Source organism: Cyprinus carpio, chromosome A14 (assembly GCF_018340385.1).
Source record: "Cyprinus carpio isolate SPL01 chromosome A14, ASM1834038v1, whole genome shotgun sequence".
Classification (NCBI taxonomy): domain Eukaryota; kingdom Metazoa; phylum Chordata; class Actinopteri; order Cypriniformes; family Cyprinidae; genus Cyprinus; species Cyprinus carpio.
Genome location: NC_056585.1, coordinates 27,874,089 through 27,892,909, shown reverse-complemented (window position 1 = coordinate 27,892,909; position 18,821 = coordinate 27,874,089). Strand labels below are relative to the sequence as shown.

The 18,821-nt window shown below is 35.4% G+C and overlaps 1 protein-coding gene and 1 long non-coding RNA gene across 12 annotated transcripts in view; both read left to right on the top strand.

Annotated features, from left to right (window-relative positions):
- Positions 1 to 18,387, top strand: part of LOC109078888 — a 66,308-nt gene extending 47,921 nt beyond the window's left edge. For 2 of the 11 annotated variants that reach the window (XM_042770444.1, XM_042770445.1), the window contains exons 7-10: positions 4,665 to 4,907; positions 5,094 to 5,156; positions 5,289 to 5,390; positions 5,475 to 5,583. In XM_042770444.1, the coding sequence (XP_042626378.1) occupies positions 4,665 to 4,907; positions 5,094 to 5,156; positions 5,289 to 5,390; positions 5,475 to 5,551 (485 nt within the window). In that variant the 3' untranslated portion in view covers positions 5,552 to 5,583. Of the gene's footprint in view, positions 1 to 4,664; positions 4,908 to 5,093; positions 5,157 to 5,288; positions 5,391 to 5,474; positions 5,584 to 18,165 lie in introns of those variants that run through there. The other 9 variants (XM_042770459.1, XM_042770455.1, XM_042770448.1 and 6 more) reach the window with 8 other exon arrangements.
- LOC122147503 lies at positions 11,960 to 12,518 on the top strand. The gene is made up of 3 exons (XR_006161668.1): positions 11,960 to 12,088; positions 12,278 to 12,340; positions 12,480 to 12,518. It is a non-coding gene; the product is annotated as an uncharacterized LOC122147503 (long non-coding RNA).
- Positions 18,388 to 18,821: the final 434 nt, after the last annotated feature.

Below are 18,821 nucleotides of genomic sequence, written 5' to 3'. Positions count from 1 at the left end.
CATTGTTTCCATCCATTGTGTTATCAAAACACTCAACGTACCTGGGCCACCTGTTCTGGCTTATATCCTAGACAACTGATTTGATCACATCATTAGAAACAAGTGTGAACAATTTTGTGTTGTTGTGTGTACACGATGACAGCTGTGTTATAGTTGTGTTTAACTTTTGCCACATGTATTTACCATTTTGCAATGTAGTGTTAAATGTTTTTTAGTTATTATGGATTTTTTTGGAGTTTTTTGAAAAGAGTGGATGAGATTTGCAAACAGTGTTGAGTGTCATGTTAAATCATATTAACTTATACTGGAATTTAGACTGATTCGACAAATGGGTTTAGACCACTGAGCATTGGGTTCAGAGAATGGGGTTTTAGTGTTTTAGCAATTGTGAAATACTGTAAAACTGTGAATAGCATGTACAGTAAACACAAATACTGTAAGTTGTGCAGGTTTAAAATCAGGGTCAATTAGAGATTCATTCTGTCTCAGCATCATGTCTTTGTGCTTGAGTCTGGCCTGAGAACTTTGTCCACATCACAAGTAATGTTGTCTTTTTTGCTGACAGAGAGAAAAAACCCTGTGGTCTGACAGATCCAGCCTTGATAACACTCTCTAAAACTTCCTCTTTCTCTCCTCATCCTCCACTTCTTACATGTACTCTTCCTCCTCTCCTTCTCAGATTGTTTCCATCTATTGTTCGTATCATCATTCAGTCACCTGTGCCATTAGTGCACTCTGAACTGGCTAATATTTTGAACAATCACATCATTAGAAACAAGTGTGAACAATTTTGAATCGTTGTGTGTAAACGATGACAACTGTGCTTTAGTTGTGTATAACTTTTGCCGCTTGTGTTTAGCATTTTGCAGCGCAAATGCATCACAGTGTGAAAAGTGGTTAAGTGAATGAGAATGTGTTTAGAGTTTAGCAAAAAGAGTGCATGAGATCTGCAAACAGTGTTTAAACTGCCTGAACTTGTTTAGGGTTTCACAGAAAGAGGGACTTATTTGACAAATTGGTTTAGGCTTTCGAGAATTTAGTTCAGAGAATGAGGTTTAGTGTCTTAACAAATATGAAAAACTGTAATGCTTTCGGATAACAAATCTGTTTCAAAGATAAAATTACATTAACTGCTAATTACAACACGGAAATAAGTAAAGCCTGTACCAATACTAGAAATCGTGAATATAAATAATTGGGAATCATGTAAAAAATAAAAAATAAAAACAGTGCACATTTCATGTATCTATTATAACATGTATGTAGTTTTGTTTACTTGGCTGTTTCCTAATAAAGGTCCAGAAATTTTTCAAGTTTTGTCAACTCATTTGGTTCTCACAAATTCATTTGAAGAACCAAATGAGCCAGAGCTCAGTTATCACATTTATGTTAAATAGATGTATTAAGCGAGGTACAAAACGGGCCCCTGTTCTTACCAACATGAGATAAACATTGCATTTCCCACAATATCTGACCAGACAACTGAAAATATAGATTATTTACCATACATTAGTGAGTCCAGATCAAGTAAGAACACAAATTTGAACCCTGATGCTTTACTATAATATTTTTTTTTTTTATTATTAATAAATAATTAGATAATTTTAACTCATAAGAATCTGTAATGTAGGTTTTTTTTTATAATGAAGTTCAAATAAATACAATTAAACTCATTTTAAGCCATGTGAAAGTTGACAGAAGACGTGAAAATCATATTTTCTCTAGTAGATGTTTGTTAGTCAGCAGTGGTTTTCATTCTCACCACAGACAAATTTAAATTGCATCCGGCCAAAGACAGGAAAGCACATGTCTGTTTTAGTTGTTTTTGTGTTCTTGAGCTAAACTTTCAACCCAAAACTGCTCCAGTAGTGATCTGAACTTCCTCTTCTCTGACAGAAACTGTGCAGTAGTTGAATCACTATATGGTGAGCGCAGCTGAGTGTCAGTCGCTCTTCTGTCAGAGTGAGAAGTGACTGTTGTGACTGAAGCAGCGTCACACTCTTCTGCTGGAGACTGGGACTTTAGAGAAATGATGCTGATCTTTGGACTGATGCTGCTGCTGCAAACTGCTGCATGTGAGTCACTTTCACATCAAAATCATCTGATCATGCTGAATCAGATCAATCTCTAATGAATATAATAGTACATTAAGAGTCTGAAGTGCAATAGAGTTTCCTGATCTTCTTGACTGTGTGTATTGGTGGAGTATTATGGCGGAAAAAATAAATGCAGAAGTCACAGTTAAAGAGAGTCTGTTTAAAACCCATAAAATCAAAATGATAGTTTCAGTAATTATAGTCAGTATATAGTCTTTTTAGACCAAGTATAACAGGTGATTTTGTACCTCTATACCAGAAAATATAAATAGCATTCACTGACTAAATGAAAACATATTCCTTTTTAAGAGCTTGAAAACTAAGATAACATTTGTTTAAAATGCTGTTCTTTTTTACATCTCATCACATGGTTCATCTTCTTTTCCGCTGCTCCTCTTCACTTACAGATCTCTGTCCCCATCTAATTCTTTTTTTCATTCCTTCAAATCCACTCTGTTCTTCTCTCTTCCCTCCATGTTGTCAATTTCATAATATCTGTATCTTTGTACTCAAAGATAAAACATTAAAGAAACTGTTTGTACTTTTGTGTATTTTTGCAACTTTGGAGCCTCCTAAAGTTAAGTGAGTGGAATTCACGTCATAAATATATCAGTGTAAGAACTGATAGCACAATATAATTTCAGTGGATAGTTGTACATGTGTGCATTAAAAATGCGAGCAGGAATAATATCTTGAGGGCAGGGCTGTAGGCTTCAAATGTTCACACAATCTCCACCAAGGCTGTAAGAGTTACAGGCTCAAAGTGATTCAGAACAGCAGAGCGTGTAGATGGGGCCGATGGATCATGATCCGGAAGTTGAATAGATGATCTAGTATCTTCAGTCTTGCACTGTATTTTACATATTCACTGAATTCTATGTAAAATCATTTTTTGTTTTTAACTGTTTTAAATTCATTTTAAATAAGTACATTTTTAAATCATTTACAATGTTTTAAAATAGCTTGTTTTATGTTTTAAAATTGCTTGTTTTATTTTTGTTATTATTTTTCTTCATGATTATTTTACTTTCTTTTATGTAAAGCACTTTGAATTACCATTGTGTACGAAATGTGCTATATAAATATACTTGCCTTGCCTAAAAATCTCATGTGAAATCTGAAGCTTGTCCTTCTTCCATTTGCGCTCTGCTCGTCTACAAACTTGTCGGAGGGCACGAGTGGATTTATTTAAGCAAGGTTTTGCATGCTTAACCTTCAGAGAGCAACAGAATACTGGTACATGTAGAGTTAAACAGAGAGAGTAACTCTTCAGCACATAATTGGGAAGATGAATCTACACAATCCAAATTTAGAGGACAAGAAACAGCAATGTAAGCAGTGCACAAGTCATTAATAGATGCAGAATTCACTGTACGGAGACAGCGGGCAGCCACACATGGTTTAACAACAGAACAAGGTAAAGAAATGTCACGGTAGGTAGTGTGATCAGTTAACCAGTGCACATAGCACAGGGTTAGTTAAATCAATCTGCAACAACTGCAGTTCAAAACTGGAGTATACATCAGTCTCCAGTCTCCATAAGTCAGTAACAAAGATAATTTGATTATATTCAGTATCCTGCTGATTTGTAGTCAGGAGACACACAAATGACACAAATCTGTGTTTATGATGAAGATGAGCATTAGATGAACTGAGATCAGATCAAGAGTCTGTTTGACGTGTTTCTTCATACAAACTTTAATTCTGTGAATGTTTGTATATTTTGGGTCTGATTTTAATTAACAATGTCTTTAGATTTTGGTACATTTCATTGTGTGTGTGTGTGTGTGTGTGTGTGTGTGTGTTTGTTTGTGTGTTTTGTTCTTCAGGTCCGGATCGGTTCTGCTGGTTTGCTCAATCAGATCTCTGTTACGCAGCTCTGGGAGACAAATTCAATCTGATGATGGAGTGGGACACTAGAGAATATGACCTGATGTTAATAAAGAGAATAAACAACAACACACAAGATGATCCAGTTTGTAGAGTAAAGAATGGCAGGATGAGGATGAGTGAATGTGATCTTTATAATAACAGACCTGAAGTGACAGTCATTAATGGGACTGTGATAATAAACCGTGTGATCAGAGCAGATTCTGGGAATTACAGACTAATACTCTCTCACTCATACGGCACAGAAACATCTAGAGATCTTCAAGTGATTGTTGAAGGTACAGAAAAGAAACTCTCTCATCAGACTCATTCCAGTCTCATGTTCTCTAAAGATCTCACTCTCATGCAGATCAATCAGTTGAATCTCTGGGAAGGTTTTTATTGCAGCTCATTTACTGAATGTCTAGAAGAATTTTGTCAATTCATCTGCACTTTCCATTTAAGACTGTTTTCAAAATGAATAACAGCATGCTGCTTTACTGTATATGCATACTGTTTAAAAACTAACACGTGAAAGCATTTCAAACAGTCATTTGCTACATTGTCTCATGGATGACCTACACTGCATGTTTAATTCAATCCATTTGCTATTATATCAGATATCAATTTTGTTTAGAAATGCCTTTATATTGTTTTATAAAGAGATGTCGTGTTGCTGTCATGTGCTCCTCCCTCCAGCTCCTATTGGCTCAGTGGAAGTGTCAATCAGCTGCTCCTCCAATCAGAGGTCAGTGTCCTGCTCATCTGACGGGGATCACATCATCTACAGCTGGACTCTGAATGGAGAAATACTAGAACAAGGACCAATGAATGGAAACACCACCATTCAGCTAAATGAGGGAACTGATGGAGACATCAGCTGCAGCGTGAAGAACCACGTCAGTCACACACAGAAGAACATTAGACTAGTCTGTCCTACTGGTGAGCTTCTAATACATGAATGTCACATATACATAAGAACTAAAGCAACATTGATCATGTAAAACTGTCAGTTCTCTTGATTCTTGAAAAGTGTCATGAGTTTGTTTCAGCTTGATCTCAGCAGTGAATGGTGTTGATGTGGTTCAGAGAGAAAGCAGCTGATTCTGTGCTGATGTTTTATTTCAGGACCAACTACTGCAGCTGTGACCTCTAGTTTGACCTCTGCATCGACACAGACACCAGAATGTGGTACGAGTTTAACAAACACACTACTGGAAACATGAAGGATGGGTTTGTTTTCTGTGTAACTGTTGTTCAGTGTGTTCAGTGTCTGTGGTATTGATTGATTGATTGATTGATTGATGTGTTTGTGTTGTTCAGTGTGTTCAGTGTCTGTGGTGTTTGTTCTGGTCTGGTGTCTCCAGATGATGGTTCTGTTCGGTCTGTTAGGAGCTTTTCACATCTACTTGAGACACACGTCAGGTGAGAGACATTTATCATCATCATTATGGATTTGACATGCAAATATTAAGAGTGTGAAGATGATGATGATGATGATGTTTTTAGGAAAGAAACAGAAGGATCAGAAAGTGAGAATGAGAAGATTTAGAGAGAGACATGAACACACAGCAGAAGATTCATGAGAGCAGCAGCAGATCTTCACATCTGTGAGAAATGAGTTTCAGAATCAGTCCAGCTTTCACCTGTCAACAACAGATCTATTATATAAAACCAAGAGATTCATTAAACCAGGAGATATGAATTAACCAGATTTTTCTACAGTTTTAGTTATGAAGATTATTTTCTGGACAGCTGTGTTTTGTGTAATAGTTTTATTGCTTATTTTATTCATTTGTCTTTCCTCTTTGAATGAACTAGCAGTATTTTTATGTCATTATATGAAACTCCTTCTGTTCATCTGTGATCAAACTCTTTTATTTCTCTCTGAATCAGATCTGTCAGATCGTGAACTCATTCTGTGTGTTTATTTTCACATTTCTGCTCTTGCTCTTTTATTTTATTCTTGATTTGGTTGATTTCTCTTTATTTTCAGTGTCTGTTTAGATGTTTTATCTGTTTGAAGCTCTTCATCCGTGTCTCAGTTTTGCAGCGTCTGGTGTTTTCTGACTGTGGTTTTGCTTGAATTTGCAGTTTTTACATGACTTTTAACATGTTAACCACATTTGTGCATTTTTCTTCACAAGATATTTGTGTCATTATAGAATATTGATAAGCCGTTCTTTAGAAATTGTAATAGGCTCATTGCTGAATTTGTTATGCTTAACTTTTTTGAGGTAAATGGAAATAAAACACTTTGAAGTTAATTTTCTTATTTCCAGTCAAAAAAGTCACAAGCTAATTAAATTGAAAAAAAATTTAATACAGTCATTTTCATTTGATCTAACAGAATGTTCCACGTTTGTTATTTATTTTAGACTATTCATGGTAAATTCTAGATTGACTGTAGGTCAAAACTTATACAACAACATTAGGCCTATTCACTGTAGCAATAAAATTATTCCTCAGCACAAGATATAGTAGCCAAACCTTTCTGTGTTTACGAACATAAAGTAAACATTGTATTTCCCACAAAATCTGACCCGACAGCTCAGAATATAGATTATTTGTAGACTCAGCACAGAGAATCGGGATAAAACAAAAGCAAAAACACTGATACTGTCTTATTTATTAACCCGTTAACTTTCACTCACATTTTTGAACATAGACGTGAAAGTGCACGATCCAAACTTACATTTTTATAATTCTTGAATGAATAAATTTTGTAACATGATATTGATGTACCATTTTTCATTGTAATGCAATGTCTGCTTTTAAAATGGGTTTCAAAGGATGAATTTTGAGATTTTAAGTTTCCAATTGATGTATAATTTCTGATGATTTCTAAATTGTGACAGAGAAAAAGACAACGAAGAAGACTTTTTTTGACAAGGTTCAGAACTTCTGTTATGATGTAGATTTTTGAGGTGCACTTTTGTCATAAATTAATCTATTACTTTTCCCACATAATTTTTAACAAAAAACAAAAAAATTTTCCAACGATATATAGTTTGTCATGATTAGATAAGGATTTAATTGTAATATAGTGAAATAAACTTAGGTGTCCTACAGAGGGGACTGGTGACAGTTTAATGAATTAATGAATAATCCTTAATTTTTTGTTAATTATGAATGAATAATTGGCTCATTTTATCTAAAAAAAAAAAAGAGCATCCGTAATGTGGCTTTAATTACAAGTTAAGTTCAAATAAATATTTTATTACGCTCATTTTAAAAGGGGTCATATGACATCGCTTAAAAAAGAACATTATTTGGTGTATTTGGTTTATGAAATGTGTTATGTGTTTAAGGTTCAAAAAACACATTATTTTCTACATAATGTACATTATTGTTTTCTCCTCTATTGCCCGCCTCTGAAACGCGTAGATTTTTACAAAGCTCATCGTCTGAAAAAGAGGAGGTGTGTTCTGATTGACAGCTCTCAGTGAGTGGAGTGATGAATTGGCTGAAATACCTCAATGTGATGTGTGCTGGAAATGTTACGCCCCTTAACATACTGTGATGCTGGTGTCCCACCCAAACACTTCCCGGTGCCGACAAAAAAAAGAACCCCAAAACCAAAACAAAACCATTACAAAACGAGCGTAACGAGCCGTATGTCCAGTAGGGACATAATTACTGATTATAATGACTTATTGTGTTTTTTTGTGTTTTGCTGTGTGTAAATATAAAAATGTCTGTATTTGTTTTTGGTGGGGGGAGAGACAAGCAATAACTATTCTGCTCAAAACTGGAAATCATCAGTGGCAAATTCTTTAAATATAAAAACATGTACTTACAGAATATGAGTCAGAAAAAGATGGGCATTGTAGTCGTTCTCTCCCAGCATTAGGACAAAACAGTCCTACATTAAAATGTGCTGCACACATCTGAATATTTGGGTTGAACTGTTCGGGAACAGTGTTGTAAATACCAACTTAACCACTGATTTCTAGTCCTGTGTCCTCTTTTGGAAGAACAAACAGAAAAGTAGTTTTGCTTTCACCATGAAACACAGTGTCTCTGCGGCAACAACAATACTACAAGGAGAATAAAAGTTACACACCTTCCTTTGCGTGAACATTTGGGCGTTGTTATGCAAATCTTCCCACATACTGACGTAGAGATGTGGGGGCGTGTTAGAACCGTTTCAGGAGGGGCGTGACGAGTCTTAACTTTTATAAAGAATATCTCTTTGGAATGTGAGACTTTCGTCTTTGCAACTTTACAGATCTTCTTTATACACCAAGAGCTTGTAACACTCCAAGAGAAAAGAAAACAAATGAAATCGCATCATATTGACCCTCTTTAAGTCGTGATGTTCTGAGTGAAGTGAAAGCAGCTGTAGTTGTAGTTTCCTCCTGCAGGTGTCGCTCTTACATGAGCAGCTCTGAGCAGCTATAAACTCAATGTCCCATGAGTCGCAGCTTGCAGCAGACAGAAGATTGAAGCTCAGAATCCTCTCATTCATTCACACACATCAACTGATGGATCCGAGTCACACATCATTCACACACACAGTATGCTGGAAACACCACATATAGACCTGATTCTGCTTTACTCTCAATAAACATGTCTACGCAATTTCATCAGTGAAGGAAAGATACTGTTTCATTTGATTTAAAGGAGAATCTGTAAAGTGTTTCTCATAATTACTCATTTTAAATAATTTATAAACAAATACTCCCCACTTGTTGCTTCTAAAACAAGATTTTTTTTTAGAAAATGTGTTTGAAAATGGTTCCTTCTTTCTCTTAGTTTCTTGTTGTAGATGAATTGTGATGTGAACTAACAGCATGTGTCTTCCCCCATATGAAGGAAACTTCCTCTTCCTCGGTTGAAGCGGTCAGATGTTTCCTCGTGTGTCAGTCCAGTGTGAGTCTTGCAGTGAAGACGCTTGATGAGAGCCAGAACACAGACGATCTGAAGCAGCGTTACACTCTTCTGCTGGATAGACTGGACTTTAGAGAAATGATGTGGATCTTTGGACTGATGCTGCTGCTGCAAACTGCTGCATGTGAGGTCACTTTCACATCAAAAACTCATCTGAAATAAAATCATTTGAAGTGTAATACTACATTAAGAGTTTGCAGTGATCTAGTCATCTTAAGAGTTTGTGTTAGTGGAGTATTACAAATGTGAGAGGAAGTGTGTGTTCTTAATATCCGTTATACTGAAAAGCTTTAAGTATTTTACATAAATGTATTTATTCACTTTTCATATCTTTCATTCTTTTCTTTTTTATATAAATGATGTCTTCATTAAATATGATTTCAGATAGATTAAGACATTATTAATATAGAGAGAAATGTCAGTGTAATGTGGTTGGACAGAAAACGCAGGTCAAACTATTTCTGCGTGATCAGAATACTGCATGTTAACACACATAAAGCATTTTATGAAGAAAACAGTGTACACAGTGAAAGCAGGACAGTTTAATTTGAATTAAATGAACATTTTAAGATGAATGAGAGCATATTAGGACTGGCTGATATTTCAATTTAAAACAGACGTTCTGAATTAAAATTAATGTTTTATTTAGGATGGTATTATTTTGTATTAGTTAAATCTGTCCAGTAATATGATTATGTTCAGTATCCTGTAATTATATCAGTATTAAGTCAGGAGACACACACATGTCATTGTTCTTCAAGAGAAAAGAGTTAAACATTAGATGAGCGTTACTGAGGTGAACTGAGATCAGATCAAGAGTCTGAAATCTTACTTCTGTTCAACTTTAATTCCTTCAGTGTTTGTGTAATATGTGTCTGATTTTAATTAATGATGTCTTTAAATTTTGCTACATATCTCTGTGTTTGTGTGTGTTTTGTTCTTTAGGTGTGGAGTGGAACTGCAGTTTTGATAAATCTGATCCCTGTTACGCAGCTCTGGGAGACAAACTCAATCTGCTGATGGTGGACGCTAGTAAATATGACCTGCAGATAAAAAAGAGAATAAACAACACAGCAGATGGTTCAGTTTGTAGAGTAAAGAATGGCAGGATAAGTGAATGTGATCTTTATAATAACAGACCTGAAGTGTCAGTCATTAATGGGACTGTGATAATAAACCGTGTGATCAGAGCAGATTCTGGGAATTACAGATTAACACTCATTGACTCAAACGGCACAGAAACATCTAGAGATCTTCAAGTGATTGTTGAAGGTACAGAAACTCTCTCATCAGACTCATTCCAGTCTCATGTTCTCCAAAGATCTCACTCTCATGCAGATCAATCAGTTGAATCTCTGGGAAGGTGTTTATTGCAGCTCATTACTGAATGTCTAGAAGAATTTAGTCTAATTCATCTGCACTTTCCATGTAAGACGGTTTTCAAAATGAATAACAGCATGCTGCTTACTGTATACTGCATACTGTTTTAGAAAAACTAACACGTGAAAGCATTTCAAACAGCTCATGTGCTACATTGTTGTCACTGATGATGCAGGGATGTGATTTTCTAATGCATCATGGACAGAATGAAAGATCCTGAGACACTGAAACGAGCTCACAGCGTGATCTCAGGACAGTTAAAGAGGTGCAAATTCAAATGAAATAAAATTGATTGGGACTGAATTTTGAGAATTAGTATCACATCAATTAGTACTCATCACATAAATACAGCATATAGTCTGAGGTGCTCCTTGTCTGCTGTAACAGTGCTGTGTTTTCAGTTTAGATTCTCTGCTGCATTTGAGTCACTTTCATTTGAATTTGGGAACAACATTTGTCATTAGAATCATTAAAAATCAGTTGTTGTTTACTATGAGAAGTTTCAGTGTCACACGATCTTCAGAAATCATTCTAATATGCTGATTTGCTGCTCAAGAAACATTTCTGATTATTATCAGTGTTGAAAACAGTTTATGCTGCTATAGCTGGTGTGTGGTGGTGTGTGGTGTGTGTTGTGGGTGTGTGTGTGTGATACCACTCAAACATTTGTGGTAAGATTTAAAAAGAGAGAGAAATTAATTTTATTCATCATACATTAAAGTGGTGAAAAGTAAGTGAATACATTTAAAATGTAACAAAATAATTATGTTTAATAAATGCTTTCATTTAATAAATATTTGATAAATGCAAATAAATGCTGTTCATTTAACTTTTTATTTATCAAAGAATCCTGAAAAATAAAATGTATCACAGTTTCCACAAAAAATATTGAGCAGCAAAACCTGTTTACAACATTGATAATAATCAGAAATATTTATTGAGCAGCAAATCATCATATTAGAATGATTTCTGAAGATCATGTGACACTGAAGACTGCAGTAATGATGCTGAAAATACAGCTGCGCATCACAGGAATAAATTACACTTTATAATATATTAAAATAGAATAACTTTTTCGTTTGTAATAATATTTCACAATATTACTGTTTTTACTTTAATTTTTATCAAATAAATGCAGTGTTGGTGAGCAGAAGAGACCTGTTTCAAAATCATTAATAATTTCAATGTTTCCAAATTTTTGGCACTATTATATTATATTATATTATATTATATTATATTATATTATATTATATTATATTATATTATATTAATGATTATTAAATGCTTTTTTATTTTTTACAGGAAAATATATTATTACAAAAAGATATATCTGATACTGTGATAAAATATATTTTAAAAAATAATAAGTGTGGGGTGGGGGATGGGGCTTGGTCAGAATTTCCTGTCTTTAGTTTATTTTAGTTTTATTTTTAATTTTTTTAATTTATTTATTATTTTTTGTCTCTAGCTGATCTCATGCCCGATGACTAACCTACACTGCATGTTTAATTCAGGGAGTCCAGCTATCATATCAGAATGTCTTGACATTGACTCTTAATGAGTCGAGAAAGAGTCATGTGACTGTCATGTGCTCATGTGTTCATCTCTTATTGTCTTATTGGATCAGTGGAATTGTCTGTTAGTTGATTCTGAGGTCAGTGTCCTGCTCATCTGACGGGGATCACATCATCTACAGCTGGACTCTGAATGGAGAGAATACTTAGAACAAGGACCAATGAATGGAAACACCACCATTCAGCTAAATGAGGGAACTGATGGAGACATCAGCTGCAGCGTGAAGAACCACGTCAGTCACACACAGAAGAACATTAGACTCAAACACTGTCCTGGTGAGCTTCTAATACATGAATGTCACATATACATAAGAACTAAAGCAACGCTGATCATGTAAAACAGTCAGTTCTCTTGATTTTTGAAAAGTGTCATGAGTTTGTTTCAGCTTGATCTCAGCAGTGAATGGTGTGGTGAATGTGGTTCAGAGAGAAAGCAGCTGATTCTGTGCTGATGTTTTATTTCAGGACCAACTACTGCAGCTGTGACCTCTAGTTTGACCTCTCCAGTGACACAGACATCAGAATGTGGTACGAGTTTAACAAACACACTCCTGGAAACATGAAGAATGGATTTGTTTTCTGTCTAACTGTTGTTCATTGTCTGTGGTATTGATTGATTGATTGATTGATTGATTGATTGATTGATTGATGTGTTTGTGTTGTTCAGTGTGTTCAGTTTCTGTGGTGTTTGTTCTGGTCTGGTGTCTCCAGTGATGGTTCTGTTCGGTCTGTTAGGAGGTTTTTTTTCACATCTACATGAGACACACGTCAGGTGAGAGACATTTTATCATCATCATTATGGATTTGACATGCAAATATAAGAGTGTGCAGAGTGATATGTGATGATGATGTGATGATGATGCTTTTAGGAAAGAAACAGGAAGATCAGAAAGTGGGAATGAGAAGATTTAGAGAGAGACATGAACACACAGCAGAAGATTCATGAGAGCAGCAGCAGATCTTCACATCTGTGAGAAATGAGTTCAGAATCAGTCCAGGCTTTCACCTGTCAACAACAGATCTTATATAAAACCAAGAGATTCATTAAACCAGGAGATATGAATTAACCAGATTTTCTACAGTTTTAGTTATGAAAATTATTTTCTGGACAGCTGTGTTTTGTAATATTTTTATTGCTTATTTTATTCATTTTTCTTTCCTCTTTGAATGAACTACCAGTATTTTTATGTCATTATATGAAACTCCTTCTGTTCATCTGTGATCAAACTCTTTTATTTCTCTGAATCAGATCTGTCAGATCGTGAACTCATTCTGGGTTTATTTTCACATTTCTGCTCTTGCTCTTTTACTTTATTCTTGATTTGGTTGATTTCTCTTTATTTTCAGTGTCTGTTTAGATGTTTTATCTGTTTGAAGCTCTTCATCCGTGTCTCAGTTTTGCAGCGTCTGGTGTTTTCTTACTGTGATTTTTTTTGTTTTTTTTGTTTTTTAGTTAAGATGTATTTTGTTTAGTTTAATTTGTTTTATTTTTTTTCTTAACAATATATTGGTGTCATTATAGAATAATGATAAACATACCATTCTTTGGAAACTGTAATGGGGTCATTACTGAATTTGTTATTCTTAACTTTTTTTTTTTTTTTTTTTTTTTTTTTTTTTGCGTTAAATGAAAATAAAACGCTTTGAAATTAAACCATATTTGCAGTCAAAAGTCACAAGCTAATTTCTTTTATTTTTTATTTTTTTAATATAGTCAGTTAACATTATCAGCATGATTCCACAGTTGATATTTATTTTAGACTATTCATGGTAACTTCTAGCTAGTTGTCTTGGTCAAACCTTATGCAACAACATTAGAAAACAAAACTAGAGGTATTTCGTATTGCTTGGCGGGAAAGTAACCTATCCTACAGAAAAGCATTAAAAACTGCTAGATCTGATTACTTTTCGTCTCTTTTAGAAGAAAACAAACACAACCCCAGGTATTTATTCAATACATTGGCTAAATTAACGAAAAATAAAGCATCAACAAGTGTTGATATTTCCCAACATCACAGCACAGTAATGACTTTTATGAACTACTTTACTTCTAAACATCGATTACTATTAGAGATAAAATTGTAACCATGCACCCATCAGCTACAGTATCGCATCAGACGGTGTTTTGGTTCCTTGCCGCTGTCGGCTCTGGCTTGCTTAGTTGGGGTCACTTCATTTACAGCGATATCGTTGACTTGATTGCAAATGACTGCACAGATACTATTTAAACTGAACTGAGATGATGACATCAACGAATTCAATGATGAACTGCCTTTAACTGTCATTTTGCATTATTGACACACTGTGTTCCTAATTAATGTTGTGCAGTTGCTTTGACGCAATCTTTTTTGTTTAAAGCGCTATATAAATAAAGATGACTTGACTTGACGTGACGTGACAACTCACACATCTCATTTTACCATTTCACAAGCTGATGAAAGGGTCGAGTCATGGGTCAGAAGATATCAGAGGTCATAAATGATGAACCAATCCATCAGCTCTGCTCCTATAGGCACATTGGTGTGTATATGGACAAACCGGCCTATTGTAGCAACAATCTAAAATCTGATCCGACAGCTCAGAATATAGATTTTTTACAGACTTAGAGCAGTGAAAAAACAATATCAAATACAATGAAACAGTCTTATTTATTAATGAATAATCCTTAATTTTAACTAAAAAGCACCAGTAATGTGTCTTTAATTACCAGTTAAGTTCAGATAAATCAGATTAAGCTCATTTTAAGCCTGATGTTCTGAGTGAAGTGAAAGCAGCTGTAGTTGTAGTTTCCTCCTGCAGGTGTCGCTCTCTACATGAGCAGCTCTGAGCAGCTCTAAACTCAATGTCCCATGAATCTCAGCTGCAGAGCAGACAGAAGATTGGAAGCTCAGAATCCTCTCTTCATTCACACATCAACTGATGGATCCGAGTCACACATCATCACACACAGTCTGCTGGAAACACCACATATAGACCTGATTCTGCTTTACTCTCAATAAACATGTCTACAGCATTTCATCAGTGAAGGAAAAATACTGTTTCATTTGATTTAAAGGAGAATCTGTAAAGTTGTTCTCATAATTACTCATTTTAAATCATTTATAAACAAATACTCCCCACTTGTTGCTTCTAAAACAAGATTTTTTTAGAAAATGTGCTTGTAGATGAATTGTGATGTGAACTAACAGCATGTGTCTTCCCCCATGTGAGGAAACTTCCTCTTTCCTCGGTGAAGCGGTCAGAGGTTTCCTCGTGTGTCAGTCCAGTGTGAGTCTCGCAGTGAAGACGCTTGATGAGAGCCAGAACACAGACGATCTGAAGCAGCGTCACACTCTTCTGCTGGAGACTGGACTTTAGAGAAATGATGCTGATCTTTGGACTGATGCTGCTGCTGCAAACTGCTGCATGTGAGTCACTTTCACATCAAACTCATCTTATCATGCTGAATCAGTCAGATCAGTCTCTGATGAATGTGATATTACATTAAGAGTCTGCAGTGATCTAGCAATAGATTTTGACTGAGTGTGTCTCAAAGGTGCTGCGTCCCAATTCACCTACTTATCGTATGTCTTAAAAGTATGTGCACATTTTGTGATAAAAAGTATCTTCATAATTTAGAGTGTGTAGCAGAATAGTAGACAAGGTTTTGGAAAAACAAGCTCATCACAATTGCATCTTTAACAGAGACTTGCATGCATCCTGTTACCATTTAAACCATATCTAAATATACATAGAGTCAGTCACAATGACCATACATGCAGTCTTTGCACTTGACCGGTTGTTTACTTGCGTGACGTATTTCCTGTATTTGGCCGAAGTGTTCAAGTTGGTGTGAAAACCACAAGTGTGTGTATGTGAAGTACTTTTGATTAACCAATGACACACTTTCAGTGCTGCAAATTAAGTTTTTCCAGAGCTTTATTTAGCACATTTTGCACTTTAAAATAAAGGGTGCGTGAAGGGGCCTAGTAAACTATGATGAAATATATTTTTCATGTTTAATAGAGGGCTAGATGATCGTAGTTTGTTAATTATTTCGCTGTATTGTTATTGTTTGTTTCTGTTCAAGTTGTTCTAACTTAAAGTGATGCATCTGTTAAATGGGTCGCAATGAATGTATTATGTCAGGGAATCAGTCGCAATGAGCTTGTGTTTCGTTGTAAAGCAGACACATCCAAGTATTTCTGGTGGTCGTGGTGGAATCAATTGTCTATATTTGTGGTAAAACTGCTGCCTAAAACTGCTCACATTTTTATATCCTGGATGTCAGTTTTTTTTTTTTTTTTTTTTTTGTTTTTTTTTTGGTGGCTATGCGATTTTGTTTTATTCAGTGGTGTGCGTGTCTGTATTTGCTAAGTAGCTTTTAATAGGTTAATTCACTCAACGCATTTTTCATTCCACTGCTGTACTTTAACATTGTATTTCAATGTAAATGCGCTACTGAACGTCTTGGATGCTGTGCTCTCGTCTCAGGTCTTTAGTAGCTTCTCGTGCATAATAGCCTACATCATTCTAAAACACGGCGCTCAAGTTCAAAGAAATTCAGCTTCTAAAACACGTCTCTTGCACAAAAAAAAAAAAAAAAAAAAAACACTTCCACTGACCTGCATCGCGACCGAATCTCTATCTGTGTGAACCCTGTATTCTAATAGATGTAGTAATATCGGTCCGACAAATACGTGTATGGGCCCCAAAAGGAATTATTATTATTATTATTATTTTTTACTTTTACTCTGTGCTATATCATCGCTCCCTCATCAGTGCTGCGCTGGCTCTGAATGAAACACAAGCTCATTGCGACCCATTTAACAGATGAATCATTTTAAGTTAGAACAACTTGAACAGCAACAAACAATAACAGCGAAATAATTAACAAACTACGATCATCTAGCCCTCAATTAAACATGAAAAAAATATTTCATCATAGCTTACTTAGTCGTGCTTTCTTTGTTGCTCCGCTTGCGCGGGAATTTGGGTCAGAGTAACAATTAAAATGCGACTTTGTGTTGCTATAGTAGCATCATATTATTGCTAAATCCTATGTATTTGGCAACAATATTTTTTAAATAAACCATTATATTTCATAATTAAATTATATTTTCACACTCGTCTTGGGTAAGGGGGCGCCGGCCCTGCTTCAATGTTTGTGAAGTATGTGTCTGATTTTAATTAATGGTGGGTGTGTGTGTGTGTGTGTGTGTGTGTGTGTGTGTGTGTGTGTGTGTGTGTGTGTGTCTGTGTGTTTCTTCAGGTCTGGATCGGTTCTGCAATTTTAATCAATCTGATCCCTGTTACGCAGCTCTGGAACACAAACTCAATCTGCTGATGGTGCGGGACGCACTAGAGAATATGACCTGACATTAAAGAAAGAGAATAAAACAACAACACAGCAGACAGTCCAGTCTGTAGAGTATAGAATGACAGTATGAAGATGAGTGAATGTGATCTTTATAATAACAGACCTGAAGTGTCAGTCATTAATGGGACTGTGATAATAAACCGTGTGATCAGAGCAGATTCTGGGAATTACAGATTAACACTCTCTCACTCAGACGGCACAGAAACATCTAGAGATCTTCAAGTGATTGTTGAAGGTACAGAAACTCTCTCATCAGACTCATTCCAGTCTCATGTTCTCCAAAGATCTCACTCTCATGCAGATCAATCAGTTGAATCTCTGGGAAGAAAGGTTTTTTATTGCAGCTCATTACTGAATGTCTAGAAGAATTTAGTCTAATTCATCTGCACTTTCCATGTAAGACTGTTTTCAAAATGAAATAACAGCATGCTGCTTACTGTATACTGCATACTGTTTTAGAAAAACGTGAAAGCATTTCAAACAGTTATTTGCTGCATTGTCTCATGACCGACCTACACTGCATGTTTAATTCAATCCAGCTATTATATCAGATATCAATTTTGTTTATAAATGTCTTTATATTGGCTTATAAAAAGAAAGAGTCATGTGACTTTCATGTGCCCCTCCCTCCAGCTCCTATTGGCTCAGTGGAAGTGTCAATCATCTGCTCCTCCAATCTGAGGTCAGTGTCCTGCTCATCTGACGGGGATCACATCATCTACAGCTGGACTCTGAATGGAGAAATACTAGAACATGGACCAATAAATGGAAACACCACTATTCAGCTAAATGAGGGAACTGATGGAGACATCAGCTGCAGCGTGAAGAACCACGTCAGTCACACACAGAAGAACATTAGAGTCTGTTAGGAGGTTTTCACATCTACATGAGACACACGTCAGGTGAGAGACATTTATCATCATCATTATAGATTTGACATTCAAATATTGAGAGTGTGAAGATGATGATGATGATGATGATGTGATGCTTTTAGGAAAGAAACAGGAAGATGAGAAAGTGAGAATGAGAAGATTTAGAGAGCGACATGAACACACAGCAGAAGATTCATGACAGCAGCAGCAGATCTTCACATCTGTGAGAAATGACTTCAGAATCAGTCCAGCTTTCACCTGTCAGCAGCAGGAGATCTTACAGAATAAAGCCAGAAGACATTTTCTGCAGTTTTAGTTAAGAATCTCTTCTTTGATTAGATGATTTTCTGGACATTGTTTTTGCATCATTTTAATGCTTATTTTTATTCCTTTGTCTTTATGCTTTGAATGAACTAGCAGTATTTTATATCATTACATGAAACTGCTGTTCATCAGGTTGTGAAGTCATTCTGTCTATGTTCACATTTTCTGCTCTTATTATTTTATTGTTTATTCTGTTGGTTTTTGTTGATTTCTCTTCATATGTGGTTTCTGTTTAGATGTTTTATCAGTTCAGAACTCTTCCTCTTGATCCGTGTCTCAGTTTTGGGGCGTCTGGTGTTTTGTTGTCCATGTTTTTAAAATTCTTCTTTCATGTTCTGTTTTTTTTTTAAATGGCTTTAACACATTTAGCCACATTTGTGCATTTTTCTTAAGAAGATATTTGTGCCATCATAGAATATTGATAAACATATTTAAAAATATATATATATATATA